The 18,068-nt window shown below is 42.8% G+C and overlaps 2 protein-coding genes across 5 annotated transcripts in view; both read right to left on the bottom strand.

Annotated features, from left to right (window-relative positions):
* Positions 1 to 9,790, bottom strand: part of znf609b (zinc finger protein 609b) — a 28,174-nt gene extending 18,384 nt beyond the window's left edge. For all 3 annotated transcript variants that reach the window (XM_081709858.1, XM_081709857.1, XM_027011071.3), the window contains exon 1: positions 9,044 to 9,790. In XM_081709858.1, the coding sequence (XP_081565984.1) occupies positions 9,044 to 9,790 (747 nt within the window). The remainder of the gene's footprint in view (positions 1 to 9,043) is intronic.
* Positions 9,780 to 18,068, bottom strand: part of trip4 (thyroid hormone receptor interactor 4) — a 45,436-nt gene continuing 37,147 nt past the window's right edge. For both annotated transcript variants that reach the window (XM_081709860.1, XM_081709859.1), the window contains exon 13: positions 9,780 to 9,916. In XM_081709860.1, coding sequence (XP_081565986.1) covers positions 9,792 to 9,916 — 125 coding nt within the window. In that variant the 3' untranslated portion in view covers positions 9,780 to 9,791. The remainder of the gene's footprint in view (positions 9,917 to 18,068) is intronic.

Raw genomic sequence — 18,068 nt, forward strand, 5'->3', positions numbered from 1 at the left:
CAGATGTCAAGCTAAAGCACTGACGAGATGCAGGACACAGTGGGAGTGGGGGGGGGAGAGAGAGAGAGAGAGAGAGAGAGAGAGAGAGAGAGAGAGAGAGAGAGAGAACAAGCACAAAAGCAGATGGATGTGTGTGTGTGTGTGTGTGTGTGTGTGGGGGGGGAGCAAGCACAAAAGCAGATGGATATGTAGGGAAGGGTAGAGTCCTCCCCTTCCTCCGTAACAACACCTCCCAGTGCGACTGCTAGCCATTCACCAACAGCAGTATCTATTACAATAATAATCCACATTCTTGTCAAGGTCACCCTCTCAAGCAGAAGAGGTTCCACCGGAGAGGAGAAGACGATAAGCAGCTCGGAGATGGCGAGGATTTCACCCTCTTTAGGCCACTGCTCACCCACACACCTTATCCCGCGCACAACCGAACCACGTGAAACAGCGGGCAAAGGGACCAGTGGGAGCGATACCGTGACGCGCCGTTGAACGACAGCCGAACTTCAAAGCGCAGGCAAACCAATCCGCTCTCGAGCCCCTCTGAAAGGAGGGCAGAAAACAGAGCCATTCATAAACACGTCATTACTATTCCCGAACGCATTTAACACTCCCGATTGTTTGAGATATACAGATGATTTCAGAAAGCAACAATGGCTTTCATTGCGCATTTGAGCCTACAAAGAACTTGGTTCACCCAGGACTCTGCTGGAAACAATTAGGACTGACTTCATTCAAGAAAGAAACATTCCTGGACAATTGCAGTCATCTCATATATTATGACAATGCTTATGTAACTTATTTGGTTTAACTTTACAACAATTACAGCAATTCCAAACCCCCCCCCCCCCCCCAACAATTGGACTTTTGTTTGGCCCTGCTGTTACATGAGAGTTGTTATTTAGCCAGTAAGATTTCCCCAGAGACCTCAGCCTCCCAACTATTTATAGAAGTCATGCATGTGCCACTTCCTCTAAACAGAGACAAGCCTCCATGTGGGTGGCACTACCTCCAACAGACACAACATATGTGGGCTGAAGTAAGGAAAAGCACCCCACCACCACCACCAAGCTTCTCGAGCAAATTTCATTTTACGTAGTGAACTGTCGCCCAGCCTTTGCAGTTAGCGTCGGAGGTTAGCTCCGCGGCTCCGTTGTTATGGGAGGCGACTGCCCTGCGAGCACAATGGAGCAAGCCTTCAGCTGTGCTGCGTGTTGCTATGCTCGCCATAGGTGTGAAGTCTTGTGAGAGGCTCCGTGCACACCTACTGCAAACCGACTGCCAAGCACATTCGTGCCAGTAACCGAGGTCTTATAAATACAGTTCGCTGCTACTGAAGTCAGCCAACCTAAAGGCCTTTTCCCACAATTTATGGGATGGCGCCGCTGTTGTAGTCAATAGCACCCACAGAGCCGCCGCGTACTGCGGGACTCGAGCAACTTGGCTCTTTCAAAATAAAGTTGACCACTTTTTATGAGCAGTCTGCTGTTACGCTTGTGCTTATATACTTGACCATTATCGCTGAAAACCCATGCTTCATGCACACTGGCTAAAACGGCTCCAAAATATTCCTACATGGGCCTTTTCTCAAGTTTCGCTGGCTGTGGAAGCAGCATTAATGACTTCTAGGGTTGATACCAGCATCCAGACTGCAGAATGGAGGCCCCATGCGTTAGCTGTGCAGGCAGGCTAAGGTTCTCACAGAGGTAATTCACTGGGCCACCCAGTAGTGTGTTCACTGCCGCTCCACAAGAACGCTGGACTCCCCTGGGACCGTTGAGAATGTAAAATGTTTGTTTTGAACAGGCATTTGCTTTTAATTAATAGCTTTCGAACCAAGTCAAAGCACAACACAGCCAGCCACGGGAGCTGGCCCAGGTAATCGTGAGTCTTAGGCAGGAATTCTTGAGGAGCAGCGGGCTTGCTTTTTCATTTCTCTCAGTGGCGTAATCTCCTTTTGGAAGCCTTTGTAGGATGAATTAGGGAGGCCACGCATTCAGAGTGGAGAGGCGGGGGCAGCAACTGGCACAAGGGCCTGCTTGATGCGGATTATCATAGGAAATAAACTCCTTTCATGCTGCCCTGTAGCGCGCTGCAGAGAGAGCAGTGGCGCACACAACAGAGCGCTTGGTCTGCGGCCATAATGAATCCCGGCTCGCTTCCGTGCCGACTGGCCGGCTCACGTCATGGGCAGCGCTTAACCACAGCCCATTTATTAAAAACGCAAAACTAATGTTTTCACATTTGATTCGATTTGAGATTTACTAATACACACACACACACACACACAATATCTATCTATCTATATCTCTCTCTCTCTCTAACTAACACAAAAGATGGTGTGCCATTATCTTTCGCTGGATCACAGCTACAAAGCAACGGCTGTCGTGAGCCTCTGCACAACAGCCCAATGAGCCTCTCTCCACAACTGCACGCCTCCACTACTGCATTTCAAGATTTATCAAGTAGTTTGGCAAAGTGAAGTTGGGGGGATGGCAAATTAATCAAATGTCTGGTAAATTAAAATCGACCATGATGTGCAGGGCCAGGTTTACAACAAAAAGCCTGCATGCTGCTTTAATCTGCTTTGAACCTAATTAGCGTAATCAGAAGAGTGGCACCATCTGAATGCAGGCTGCTCACACCAGCACGGTGAAGAAAGCCATGTGAAGACTGGTTAGCTCGTCAGAAACACAGTTTCTTGTAGACTCTTTTTTCCCCCCTTATATACATGACAAACTGTTTGACTTATCAGTGAGAAGAGGAGGGCAAAAACAGATTATGCTGCAATTAGGCTTATAGCACTTTTTTTTTTTTTACATTTAGGGCATTTAGCTGACGCTTTTATCCAAAGCGACTTACAATTATGACTGAGTACAACTTGAGCAATTGAGGGTTAAGGGCTTTGCTCAGGGGCCCAACAGTGGCAACCTGGCAGTAGAGGGGCTTGAACTGGTAACCTTCCGATTACAAGTCAAGTACCTTAACCACTGAATTACCACTGGCAAGCACAATTATATAGTTGCTACAATATGCCTTAGAAAATACTGAAATACGCTGGTTAGCCTTTGATAAAGAGACCCATTCATTACTTTGATGTTCATTATATGTTCTGTTTATTATATGTCTCCAGCTCACATTACCAAAAATTCTCAGCCGTTGTAAGACAGCTCAGATGCAAGGTGGGTTGTAACTGTTGCATAATGCTGTGCTGTTAGGGTATAAATAGGCTACCCATGATGGAGACATGCAAATCCGCTACAGACAGTATGTGTACCTTTCAAAAATAAATGCCAATGTAGGTGTTCTCTCATTCAATCACACCTCGAGCTGGCCCACTGTTTTTAAATTAGCATGGAATTGCACTTAAACTGCTGATGGATATAAAGACAAGTGCAAAGAAAACTGCAGAACTGTGTAAGAGATGTGTAGCTCATACTAAAGGCTACCCCGTTCTACTCACTAAATCTTCCACAATACCATCTAATCTTCTTAAAGGAATCTTTCCTGTGACACTAACCTCATTAGGGAAAGAGTAATTCAATCCAAAGTACAAAGATGTCAAGCACAGCGGTAGACTTGTTAGCCTTTGGGTCTTTTTGCTGCTCAACATTTTGAAGGAAGGAAAAAAAAAAAAAGCGCTTTGGGGGAGGGGATACACACACACAAAAAAAAAACCTAGACCCTTTCACCAAATTAGAAAAGGCTGTCCATTGCCACAGCTGCTCGAACCGTATGCCAAGTGTCCACATGGACGCAAGAAAAACAACGGTCATCCTCTTAGAGCTCCATGTCCTCAAACAGGCTCCAAATGTCCACAAAACACCCTGACACTTTGTGGCAGCTGTCGTCTGGGCATATGCTGACCACAGGGGGAACAGTGCCTAGCTACTCCCTAAAGCTTGATATCTACGTTTCTAAATTCTCATTTAGTAAAGAAAGAAAGGAAGAAAAATATCTTTAAAAGCCTATTTTAATGGCTCTAATTCCCAGTCCTGGAGACATGGGGAACCTCAAGAGCTTGGTAATTACAGTGCCTCCAAATAGTATTCAACCCCCTACAGATTTTGCAAATTCAACAAGTTGCAAATAATTTAGAGCCTTCAAACTTTGAACAAGAGTAGCATTTATTAACAGATGCCCAAATATTAGAAACAAAAAGTACAAGTTGCTCAATTAAATTATAATACATTTTAAACATAAAAATTAGGGTTAATTATTCAACCCCTATGTTTAATATTGTGTGGAATAACCCTTGTTTGCAATTACAGCTATTAATCCTTTTTTTTTTTTTTTTTTAAGTAAGACCTGATCAGGCAGGCACAGGTCTCTGGAGTAATCTTGGCCCACTCCTCCATGCAGATCTTCTCCAAGTTGTCTAGATTCTTTGGTCATCTCTTGTGGACTTTGATCTTGAGCTCCTTCCACAAGTTTTCAACAAGGTCAGGAGACTGACTAGGCCACCGGAACACCTTGATCTTTTCCCTCTTAAACCAGGCCTTGGTTTTCTTGGAAAGATGAAAATGACGACCCATCTTAAGCTCCATGATGGAGGAGCGGAGGTATTTGGCCAAAATCTCCAGGTAGGCCGTGCTATCCATCTTCCCGAGGATGCGGACCAGTTAGCCGGGATGCAATGCCATCCTCTGGCCAAACGCCCCAGGTGTGGTCGGCAGCAAAGACCTCGATCTTGGTCTCATAAGACCAGTGATCCTTGACCCAGTCTACCTCAGAGTCCTCCAAGTGATCATGAGCAAACTTTAGACAGGCCTTGACATGACACTTTGAAAGTAAAAGGTACCTTACGGGCTCGTCTGGAACTGAGACCATTGCGGTGGAATACGTTACTTATGGTATTTATTGAAACCAATGTCCCCACCACCATGAGATCTTCCTGGAGCTCCCTCCTTGTTGTCCTTGGGTCAGCCTTGACCGTTCGGCAAGCGTGGCCTCAGCACGGGACGACACTTTGAAAGGCTGTCCAGGCCGTGGAAGGTTAACAGTAGTTCCAGAAGTCTTCCACTTCCGGATGATGCTCCCAACGGTGGAGACAGGTAGGCCCAACTCCTTGGACAGGGTTTTGAACTCCTTGTCTGCCTTGTGACCCTGCATAATTTTGTCTCTGATGGCCCTGGAAGCTCATTATTGTTAATACCTCAGTTACTTGAGGCAACCAAACAGAACTCTGGTGGTTTGAGGGGTTGAATAATAATTGACCCTCTGGTAAACTTTGCAAAATTTAAAAAAACAGAACAAAACAAAACGACAGAGAAATAAACAAACATTCTTTCTTGCTGCAGTGCATTTCACATGTCCAGGCCCATCTACAGTCCAAATTTCACAGTGCTAAGTTAACTCCAAATGTGTAAACCTGCAAAATCTGCAGGGGGTTGAATACTACTTGAAGGCACAGTATCTGAAGGAGTGTTTAGGGCACGCAGGAGCAGCATAGCGACTCTCTCCGATTTCACCAGCTCAGGGCAGCTGGGCTCTGACGAGCTACATAGCACGTGGGAGGTTAAATCCTTTATCCTTTCTCACCACTGCCTGCCCCCCCCTTCCAATTCATCTGCTAGGTGGCTCTTGCTCATCCTTCCAGCCTTAAAGTGCTTCCTTCTTTCAACAGAGCCCAAAGCACTGCTTCTATCCATCCAGGGATAAAATGCAAAAAACAAAAGATCCACTATAGTATGACTAAGCTTGTGGTTTATTATTAGCAACCAGATCAGACCAACTATGCATCCATCCAATACCCATTTAGAGGAGCTGCAGCAACTTTAAGGCATTCAACAGTTTTGGCCTTCTTTCAGCCATCAGCCTTAGTTTGTTTATCCCCCTGCTTTGCCCTCGAGCTCGCTCACCGCTCGCACTGAAAGGTGAAATGAGGCGTGCTGGAAATGCGCTGGCCGACAATGGCAGACAGCTGCTCGCGCTGCTCCAGCCTTTCATAAGATGAATTAGCAGCGCGAGCTCCATGTTTGCAAAAACCCAAACCCCTCCCACAACCCCCACCCCCACCCCAGGCCCAGTCACTCGCCGATCGGCATGCGCTTCCACTTCCTTTACAAAGCCAGGAGGGCAGGGAGGAAGGAGCTGGCTCGGCAAGAGAGGTTTTTGACTACTAGATCTGGGATCGCTTTGAGGCGCAATATCCATGTGTTTGCAACCTTGTGCGGTTTTCCTCCAGGTTGGTGAAGGACTGTTTAATGTGCTTCTGGGAGCCAGAACCAGCTCATGTGTTTTGTATATGTAGAAGTTTCCAAAACAAAATTAACAGTCTAACCAATCCACCTAAAACAGGACGGCTGGGTGGATGCAACAAATCTTATGTTTAGAGCAGAACTAATCATGTCGCATTGTGTGGCAGGGCCCTCAAAAGCAAAGCAAAATTATCTATGTATACATACATACATATTATATATATATATATATATATATACACATACATACATACATACATACATACATACATACATATATATATATATATATGTATGCGTGCGTGCGTGCGTGCGTGCGTGCGTGCGTGCGTGTGTGAGAGAGAGAGAGAGTGAATGAGAGAGAGTGGGAGAGGGGGGGAGAGAGAGAGCTTAACATAGCAGAGATTTCACACTTCGGCCACCGGAATGCAGCATGAAGTCAACTAAAGGTCAGTGGCAGAGCGCCTCTCAAAATGGCACCATACTGACTCAGACTGAGACACCTTCACACATTTCACAACAGGAAGTGGTCAGCAACCTCCCGTTTTCACTACAGTATGACAGGGCTGCAGCAAACCTTTCGCAGTAATCAGCAAATCTGTTGATTGATTCTGATGAATCGTTCAAGCCTGCTGTTCCACTGGTACTCGTGCACAAAAATGTGGCTTTTTGTCTTTTCATGTATAAACAGTTCTTTCAAATATGTGGCTTGTATTTATTTTAGTAGTACAACTTTAGCACTATACAAAATGTCTTTACAAATGTATTGCTTGAGTCAACCCAGCTCTTTTTAAACAAAAAAAAAAGTTAGATTATGACCAAAACCTGACATTTTATTATGAAATCAGAGTGTAGTGTAATTTTTTACATTTCTTGCTCATACTTTAAACAGCACAATCAATTTTTTAGTTAAATATGAGAACACCATGAGAACATTTAATATGGTAAATGGGTCAATAGGTGGAATGGGAGTGCATCTCACCATTTTTGATGCTAATAAACGCTGGCCAGTGATGCAACTACAAAGCTGAGTAGCACTGTTAAATGAGTTCACTGTTTAAAAAGACAACACTAAAATACTAATAAAATTGGTTAGTATGACCTAGCTACTTATAGATAGCTAATTATAATAATCAAGACCCAATATATTCATAATAAGCACTTTTCATAATTAGTCTGCGGTTTTTGTGTTTTTGTTTACATCTGTCTTTTAATGTTTCTGGTGAAGCTGCAATAAGTGAATTCAGCACAGTACCATTTTACAAATAATTCTGGCTACAAATAACGAGAGTGCGTCTCACTGAAAGAGTTCAATAACTGCTGCAATATTATACACAACAGCCATTTCAATGGTTTTGTTATGGCAAAAATAAAAGATATAACGCTTTTAAACAGAGCACAACATGCAACTCGAGCGTCAGTGTGATGGGAAAGACTGCGCTGTCTTCAGGAGCTTTGATCTCCCTGCATAGTTTTACCTACAGTTTCAAAATCTGGTGGTCATGTCACTGAGGAAGCCATTTGGGAAGCAAGTCTCACTGTCCTCGACCCAGTAGTTTGGTTAAAAGGGACTGTGGCATTCTTTAATGAGCCACTGAGCCATCAAGAGAAAACCCCTGCAGCAATCGTTTTTGCATCAGTGTTGATGAGGTCAACCAGCTCTTGCTGCCATAACATGTAGGCCTTCATGTTAAAATTAAACACAGTTGAGATTATAAATCCCAATAAATTAAATATTTGTACATTTAAGCCTGCTTGGCAAAACTGTTTGGTTACAATTTTATTTCCATTTTCATACAGAAATAATAGATCCAGAACTAACTTATTAACAATATTAAGCTTGTAGTAGTGTGACTTCAGAGGCAATAAAGCACTTGTGGTTTGTTTTTTAGCTAAACCACTTTTCTTGCACTTCCATTGTAATGAAATTACAGAGAACGCCTGCACTGACGCTTCAAGTTATCAAAGCATATTCGTGTTGCCGAAAGTGGGGCAACAGATAACTGAGCCATTCCACTGGCTTGCGTTCTCAGTAAGAATCAAGCAGATATCTGATAACTCGAGCCCTTACATTCCGGGCCTACAAGGCCAATTCTCTCTGCCGCCTCCAACGCATGGCACAGATCTATGTGCTCGCTGGCAACTTGGATTTCCTCTCGTTGGATATCTGGCATGAACAAAGCGCCCTCTTCAAGGGCCACTGCAGTGCTTTGCTGTCCTAGGCTCTCAGTGGTGGAGCAAGTGTCTCAATTTGCCCTGAACAACTCTCTCCAACCCTTCACAGCTTGGAGACTCGTCACTTCAGCCAGAGCTTACTCCAATAACCTTCATCGTATTTTTACACTTCCATGTTCTTACACTTCTGACAATGAATGTGTTGTTTTTAGTGTGCTGCCAATGAATGTTATGTTTTGTTATACAATCACTTTAGTAATCTGCAGAACAGACAAGACAATCAGCAAAGATGACAACCACATAAAAGAAGAAAGAAAAAAATCCATTAGTCTACAGATTGAAAATGACTTCTAACACTGCAGATACCTTCTGAGAAGGCACAGATTTAACTAGCTAAACACTAAAAGGCCCTCAAATCTCAGCAGCAGAAATGACAAGAGTATGGAAACATTTGCAAACATTCGAAACCTGGCCACTTTCACATTTGAAAAGCTGTGAAGATGAGCAAGAGCGCCTTGCAGTTTAAAAAGCCCTTCACACCAGATCCAGGTCACATTTCCTCCACCTACCAACAACAGCGAGAGCTGTCGGTGTGACGCTTCTCTGCAACCCGACACGTCCACACTGTAATCAAAACCTTGGCGGCTAAACGGCACAATCAAGAGGCGTGCACTCACCTTTTCGTTTTTTACCTTCTTCGCCACTCGGCACTCGCCATTGTCCAGCTCCTCGGGCTCCGGCTTAACAGCCAGCGGTACTATTCCCACGGTTTCCAGGGCGTTAATCCCATGCATCTCGGCCGACGCCAGGTCCGCGTTTGGCGCGGGGTCAAAGGAGGCGCCACGCGTGCTGTTCCCGAGTGCTTGAGCATTAGCAGCTACCTCCTTTTCAATGGTGACTGCCGCCACCAGGTTCTCGTTCTTCTCCTTCTTGGCTTTCCCAGCAGACGCCTCCTTCTCCTTTTTGCTGTTCGGTACTCCACGGGAGGCTTTCCCACCCTTCTCAATGCCTTTGCCAGGTGTGGCGTTGCTAGCCCCTCCGGTGCCACCAGTCGTGCCCGTAACCTCCCCTTGGGTTCGTCCCTGATGCTCCTTCTTCGCTCCATCTCCTGCTGGAGACTTGCTACTATTGTCTTTAGAATTTTTGTTGCGCTTGGATTTCGATTTGCTCTCTTTGCCCTGAGGGGCACCGACAGGGCTCACAAACTTGATATTGTCCGGCAGAGTTGCGACGGCGCTGGGTGGCGCGGCCATTCCCGCGGCCTCCTTCGAGCCAGACATCTCGAGCTTGTCCTTTTCTAAGTCGGCGTCAAGGTCGATAATCAGATTTCCGACGCCAATATCCCACTCATCACCGCTATCGTAAGTGTCCACCGCATTCGAGTCCACACCTTTCCCGCCTGCAGTGCCACCACTTAGGGACATTTTAGTGCCAGCTCCCCGAGTCTGTCACTTTAGCGTCTGATCTCTCAGACTTCCAGGGTGTGGGAAGAAGGGGCAACAGCAGCCTCAGCGTATCGATATCAATTTCCCAGTCACCCACATCTTGCCCTAAAAAGGGAAGAAGGCCACACAAGAGTTACAGAATGCAACTGATTCACATGAATTCACATGATGTCTACAATGTCAGAGAGGAGCCCAGATGTTACTAAGACTTTGTCTCGAAAGGTTTTGACTTCATATTGAGGTTGATAATATTAACAATAAATAAATGTATCAAATTTAGTTGTTTTAGGTAGAAATGAGACAAAAGCAAAATACATGGAGAAAAGATTGCCTTAAAAAAAAAATTTTTTTTAAATAACATCAACGTGTCCTAAAAACCACAAAATGTAACCTGATCAAACAAGAGTTAAATAGCAGCTCAGTATAACCAAAAGCAGAGAAGTGGAAAAATTCTTATGCCAGATATAAAAGTACAATTAGAACTGATATGAACACAGGAAGCGAGAGGAGTGGGTGGGGGTTGGGCAGCAATGCAGTTGGTGAAAATTGGTGCGTAGTGGAAGACTGGTGCCTGCAAACTAATTGCGCTAGCCATGCTTCTTCACAGGCCAGTGAGCTCAGAGTGGCTTAGCGGGACAAAGCTTGAAAGGCTAACCCTAGTCAGCGGAGCATGCCCTTTGACCCCACTCATTGTAAATAATTAACACTGACGTCTGTGGCATTCGTCTTTAGCCTGCGGGGCAAATAAAGGTAAAAACATATTAAAGCGAGTGTTCTGATCAATAAAAGTTTACCCTGCCCAGATGCCTAATGATCGGTTTAATTACAACATTTCTGTAGTCTCAAGTAGCATGAACCTACAGTTTGGTGCAGGTTCTTAACAGCTTGGATACATTAGACCCTTTCGTGTCTTTTGATCTTTACTACAGCGCATCCATCACCTCAGATGGCCACAGAGAGCCGGCAACGATCGGCAAAGACATAATTTATCAGTTACTGTATCACCACTAACAGGCCTGCATCCGCAGAGCTTCACACAAAAGAGCTCTCCGGCGCGGTCAACATCTCAACAGCGAAGATCATAGGCTACTGCTCCTCTTCACCGTGGCACACTGCTCTTGTCCCTTTAAATTCTCTCAAATTTTTTTGGTCAGTTTCTTATGACACCATCTAACGTATGTCCTTATTTCATGGCTTAATAATGTGTTCTATCACCGACCTCTCCCTGCAGAAAAACACACAGCTCCCTGCATCCACAGTGAGAGCAGCTCCTGAGTAACAAGTCTGCAAAAACACAAGACGTGAAGCCTCCGACTGATTCATTAAGAGTTAAACTCCGCTGAAGAGCAGTCATCTAATTGCTCACAGATGGTCATCCCTTCAAAGTGGATGAGGCTAAAAACCGCAGCTGCCCTCCTTGATAGAAGGCGAGGGAGGTCAGACTCCGTTTGTAACATCTGGAGCCATGCTGTGGTGTACAGCATACTTTAGAATCCAACTATCACAATCTGACACTTGCTGAATCCCACAAGCTTCCTCTTAAAATGCTGTGAATGGTGTTCAAAAACTAAACTGAGAAATAACAGGGAGAGGAAGACCGTCACTGAATACTAAAGGGTGCAGCTAAATGGCATGCCATCAAGGCACAACACATCCACTAGTATAAAAGCAACTTATTGTGATACAATGGAACACAGCCGGGAATAACATTTACCTGCATTTGTCACAGCGTTAGGTGATTACTCTAGGGGGTCATCTCAATTGTAAAATGTAACATTTACATATAAACTTAAAAAAACCCAAAAAAACCCCAGAATTTAGCTCTTTTTTGCAAGAATGGTAATGGATGTTTACTAGTGCTGCACTGAGTACACAAAGTGAAAAGAGATTATATTTGTGTGGTTTAGGTTTCCCATCAGCTAACATCAAAGCACTTCTCACTTCAGCAATGTGCTCAAGCCCTGCGATTGGCATTACTTCCCACCAATTCCAAGCTGATTTCTCAGAGGCTGCCGTAACACAGGACGGGGAAATTGTCAATCACAGCCAAGCGACGCAAAGCAGCAGCAAAGACCCGCACTCGCATACGTAACGAACCAAGGCATTAATGTAACAAACGTAAAGAGCAAAAGAGGCCAAAGCTGGACATAAGCGCTTGAAGTGAAAATGAAGAGGGGAGGGAGAGGCCACGGTCAGCCTTACAGGCAGCCCTGCCGCCAGCCCCACGGGTCACATGCTGAGCCAGGGCATCTGAAAGACAAACAATCGGCCTGAGATGGAAGACAGCGATCAATGATGGAACTGCTTTTGGTTTACTGCTGCCAATTCACTGCCCACATAATTGGCACAACAAAGCAGCAGACAGAAGGCCATAGCTGGCATCTTTCTGAAGATTCAAATGCAATGTGACTTTGTACACAAAACAAACAAGGCTAAAGGCATTTACAATTTTTTTAAATAAATAAATAAATAAATAGAATTTTAAAAAGATATGTCCATCATTTACAAATGCATTAGCATGGGTTTTAGGAAGCTGTCTTATTTGGGCCATCTTGGTTTTCTGGTTTTTTTTCCTTCAAATTTCCTGTCTTGCAACAAATTAAAAAGAGGTAGTAAACCCAAAAACAGAAGCACTTCACCCACATTTTCTTGTGATCTTGGGAGAATTTGATCACTAAACAGAAGCTTTTCTACATAAAATGTCTATATAAAGATCTTTCTGTCTGTCTGTCTCTCTCATCTTCCATTATGCCTTTGAAGACCAGATTTGTTTTTCATTACCTAAAAATTTTTCAGAACACCACATACAAATCTCTTGCACATTTTCTGGAGCTTCAAGACCTGTGGTAGAAGTGAAGCAATTTAAAGATGTAGGCATAATGTTTGTTTATATAGCCATAGAAGATTCCAGGTGAGAAACTGCAGTGTACTGTAGTAACAGATGTAAAGATATTCAAAACTGTAGGAAGCAATAGTACACAGAGCTTCCAGAGAAACGGGACATTTCAGACAGAGGTCTTTCATCAGCTGTGCAAGCAAAGTGCAAGAAAAAAGAAACTTGGTGTACTTCACTTTACAATTCTGAACAGCTCTCAAACAAACAAACAAATAAATAGATAAAGAAATAAATAGCAATTATATAGTGTGTGTGTATGCCTCTCATAAATCCTTATTTAACTCAAATACATCCATCTTTGTTACACTATTTGCAAGCTGGTAAATAAATGTTAAGAATCTAGTAATGAAATGACTTGTGCTCAGTTTTCTTAAAAGCTTAAATTCTCTCGTTTATCATACTCACAAAAAAAACAAAGTGTGTTCTACTACATATATGAAGCTGGAATTACATTGTTTTGTTTACTGTACACAATAACTGAGGGGTAATTACAAAAAACACATGATTCTGCAAAATCATATTACAGAGACCAATAGCCAAGTACATCTGAGCGAATTTTTAATTGCATCTTTGATGTTCTACAGGAAGACAGCTGGAAATTCTACTGTTAATGAAAAAACCCGCAGGCCATACATTTTCAGATTCCGACAGAGTACTAATGTAAAGAAGTCAATGCAGAATCATAAATGGGTGCCACTCTGATAGCTGTTTGAGTTAACAAATCAGATGTCATTCTGGCAGGACCACCTCTGGTAATTCAAACAGCCAACAGACGTAGCGGACTATGCTATTATGGGCATGTGTAAATGTGACCAACACCTGAAACCATTTGTTGACAACCTGTGTCAGTGAAAAGCCTGACGCAATTGTGAACAAAGTCAGAGATGATCAGGAAAATCAAACTGCAAGTGGATTAAAACAAAAAACAAAAAAAAACAAACAAAAAAAAGAGTTGTAGGGTTTTCTGGTGCATGCTGACTTCTGACCCTACATAAGATCTGATTGAGAATGTAGTTTAGCATCACATGTAAATAAGGTGTTACATTTTAACCTCAGTTTTTAGCAAGCAATTATTCATATAATAGTATAATGGCTTCCAAGGTACTGGCCTTGGTAATTTACTCATCAGCGAAAGTCATAATTAGGCTAATGCATTTAATTTAGTAGCTGCATGAAAACGGAGCATTCATATTTTAAGGATTGTGCTATACCAAACAAACAGCTCTATAATGAACTGTAGGAGAAAGACTAACCAAAACGTAATGTTTTATGAACAACAGAAATATAGCTGTGTGCAGCTCTGTCAATTACCTCGACAGTCATGGTTACACAAACTGACCAACTAGGGGGTTTTATGTCAAGTGAGGGGACTGGCTTAAAGGTGCACTGGTTAAGACTTTCCAATGATTTTGCATTAGTCTTCACATGCTTTGGAGAGTCAGCGTGCTCAGTGTTTATTGCTTGGTAAGTGTGTAGGCAGTGTTTAACATATTTATTATACATAACTGCCAGAGCAGCCACAGGAGCTCTGGGGATAAATCCCCATTAAGGAGTGTAATTTAGTGACTGTTTGCTAAAGATTTATCTGTTGTTTCTTAACAAATCTAAACTGTGACTGCCGTTCACTTGCAGAGAGGCAACACACAAGCTATTCATTTACCTTGCCCAGCTTGTTCCTTAAATACTAGTCCATATAACATGATATGCTGCTTAAGGGTTCCAAAAAGAACAGTCATGGTAGACAACACTGAACACAAGTAGGCCATGACAAACAATCATTTTAGTTGCTGTATTGAAGACAACCATATCTGTACACTGCTGTTCGGAGTGTTAGCAAAATAAAATGTATATATCTGAAGTAACAAAGTACTAAGAATTAACACAAGATCAGTGTTGTCTATAGAACTAACTTAATGTAGCTTGAATATTAAAAAACATTCACAAAACAGTCAATGGAAACTCAAGAGTTATCAGTATACTCACTGTTTACATAGTTCAATGGGATAGTACCAACAGTGAAATACAGAGAGGCATCTTCCGAAATTATAGTCTATACATGTGCTGGTTTGTTTGTTTATTTACTTAAATGTGTTTATGGGGGAAGCAAATGATTTTGGATTAGGCATTCTCTGCCCTTGAAATTATTTCAACAAAGTCAGAAAGCGATCAAGCTGGTGTCTATGCTACAAAGATCACTGATGACGGTCACAAATGTGTTTTACTTGACAACCCAGCATCATACAACCCACTGAGATAACCAGTACCACTATCCACCATTAAGAGTCCGCACAATAAAAAAACTTTTTGTGGACTTATGTCTGTTTGGAATTGCGGTTTCAGCTATATTTTATTGCGGTCTAACAGCAGCATATCGCTGAACGTAATTAACCATCCATGACCCAACTAGCTAGCTTGCTAACTGCAGAGGAACAAATCGCGATAACGATATGCGATTAATTGGGCGACCCTATTTGAAACCGCACACCATTGTTATTCGTAGCATTCATTTTAGGAGAAAAACGGAGTAAATTCCATAACACAGAAAGAATCCAGAAACTCAAAGAAAACCAGCCAACAAACTCTTTTTGCTTCATCCGAGACGAATTTCCCGTCTATGTAACTTAGTTCAAGCTAGGTTCACTAGCTAGCTATGCCAGGCTAGCTACCTGGTTACCTTGGCTACGTAGCTAGCTGAAGAGTTAACGTTGGTGCGGACTAAATCCTGACGCTAGCCAATGTGCTGAATGATATCCTAAAACATTAATAGTAGTCGTGTTAACGTTAGACAGCACGCTAATTAAACGTTGTTCGTCTCCAACCTACAAACTGACGATAAGTGAACAACACGTAACTAGCCGTGCTCAACCAGCTAACTAGCTAGGACAGCTAACGCTAGCTAGCGAGTATTGCTATAAATTTGACAGTTTGCTCTCCAATGTAGCTCAGGTTTTACCAAATATAATCAGCTAGGAACAAGCCAAACAACTGAGAACGCAGCGAGGTAGTTATGTTTTTGTGATATTGGCAACAATGACCATTAACCAAAGCAGCTACATGGGCATTAGTCGATGGTAAATAAAAGTTGTCCCTAACCTAGCCAAGTTACACATTATTGTTGTAGCAAGTACTTACAGCTAGCTGCACAAAAACGCCAAATCCAAAACTTCTTAACTAATTAACTCGCATCACTCGTACAGTTAATAGTCCACATAACCCCTTATATCTTCTTTATTTAACCGCATATTTAGTTACAACTTTTTTTTTTGTAAATGCCAACACTACGCCGGAATTTTAGACTGTTGGAAACCAGAATGAAACGTGCAAAGTAATTGTACTGAGCCAGTTAGCTGCTAGCTAGCAGGCTATCTCGATAAAGTAAGTCTCCATCTGCCTAGGTGGCGAGCTAGCTCAGGGCTACGGCTACCGAGCCCCGCAAACAAACAACTGGCATGCCGAACCAGGAGCACACCGCCACCGGGGACTCACTTTACTCACCCCACACTCACAAACTCCTATCCCGGGAGCGCTCATGTACACTCCATAGGTGTAGGTAGGGCCCGGTTGTTAGAAATCCACGGAAAACCCACGATACTCCCGAGACATCCAGCGACTAGAGAAAGGGAAGGCCAGCGACTCGCTGGACCGCAGCCATCACACTCTGGGATCCCGTTCAGAAATGGAAACGCCGTCCGCAACGTGCATGGTGGAGCCGCTGTCGCGGACTGGAATGAAACATCTCCCGTAAGGCTCCAGCGCGGTAGATCCGTCACGTCGTTTCTCGAGTGAGTTAATTCGTTTTCTTGCGGTCTGTCGCGGGTCTTCGGATCCTCCGTCTCTTTCGGCACTGGGGATACAATGTAACCAAACGGCAGCGTGAAGCGCCGTGAAATCCAGGAGAAGATTCCGCCCGGACTGGCAAACGGTGCGCGATAAGAGCCGGAGACTGGAGTGGTTTAACGTCTCCCAGCAGCAGCCGTCTGACTGCCACAAGCACCACTTTCATATCTTTACCATTCGCTGTAATGACTTCTGTGCTGATGTCAGTGCATAGGCTGCCGCTGGTAGCTCAACTTTATTAAACACAAAAAGGGAAACATATAAAATATATGTACAGGGACAGTTAAAATATTTTATTATTAAGTAATAATACGTAGCATTCATTTCCTTTCAAGTTACTGTTCTATGGTAACGTTATATTTCCATATTTTAAGTCAAAATACACATCCCAGTGTCTCACTTAGTGTTAATTTGGCTTACTTGAAATATTCCCAAATTCCTATATTGTACAATATGCTCAATAAAACACCGTGATAACGTTATGTGAAACTGTATATTGTTTTAACATATTTTTAAAACATTTTGAAGTATATTACTGGGCAAGTACAAAAAAATGATTAAATATCAAGACAGGCATGATACAACATACGTGTGTATTACATGAGTGACCTAGATTTTTAAAAATTAGATTTATTTAGAATGACCAATAATAGAAAAGCATTTGAAATGAAGGTTGAAGTGATGAGTATAGAAATGTGTGCTTCTTATCACTGAGCTAAGCTTTTACTTTTAGCCTTTATAACCCCTATCTGTTTTGTTCTTACACACTTCTGCTCTTAAAATGAATTATTAAAAGCATGCAGAGTGCACTGGTTTGAAGACACCAAATGGCAATTTCAGTGGGGTGGAAGGATTTTACCTTGGAAAGATCTTAATAATTAAAGAAGTTACCTAATTTTGTCAGCACAATGGAAAATGGCCTCTTCTGAAATGTACTGTACAGCTCAAGTGTGCAATAACAACGTCAAAAGATTTCAACCAAAATTCTACATTCTTCTTTTAGTCCATCACAACTCTTGTCATATGGAACCTTGCTTATGCTCTTATACCAAAAGGCATTTCTTTGTGGTTTTCCTGACACCTAGAATATGATAATGCTTCCTTTAAGTTGACTGAAAAGAAGCGTCTCAGTACTAGAGATAACAAGCTTGGCCTGACTAGGGAAATGAATAAGCTCACGTTCCCACAGAGAGCCGCACTACATAAGCCTTTTCATATGCACAAGTCAAATCAGGTTGGCAATTTGATACTAAGAACACCACTGAAATCATAGCTGAATGACTGCCAGCAGGACAACCATAAGCCAGTGGATATTTTATCAGGTTCAAGTCAGCCAAGTTTCAGTTTATTGGGGGCATTAAGCGTTCTACAAATTTATGGGAAAAAGACAAAGCAAGCAGAAACAGGTTTAACAAAATCTAAGAACTGAAGTTTTATACAAAGACAGACATACGCACAGACACACATGAAATAATAATAATGAGAAACAAAATTGACTATCAACTGACAATAAGACAGTTTTTA

Source organism: Electrophorus electricus, chromosome 3 (genome assembly GCF_041902795.1).
Source record: "Electrophorus electricus isolate QZ-2024a chromosome 3, ASM4190279v1, whole genome shotgun sequence".
NCBI classification, from domain to species: Eukaryota; Metazoa; Chordata; class Actinopteri; order Gymnotiformes; family Gymnotidae; genus Electrophorus; species Electrophorus electricus.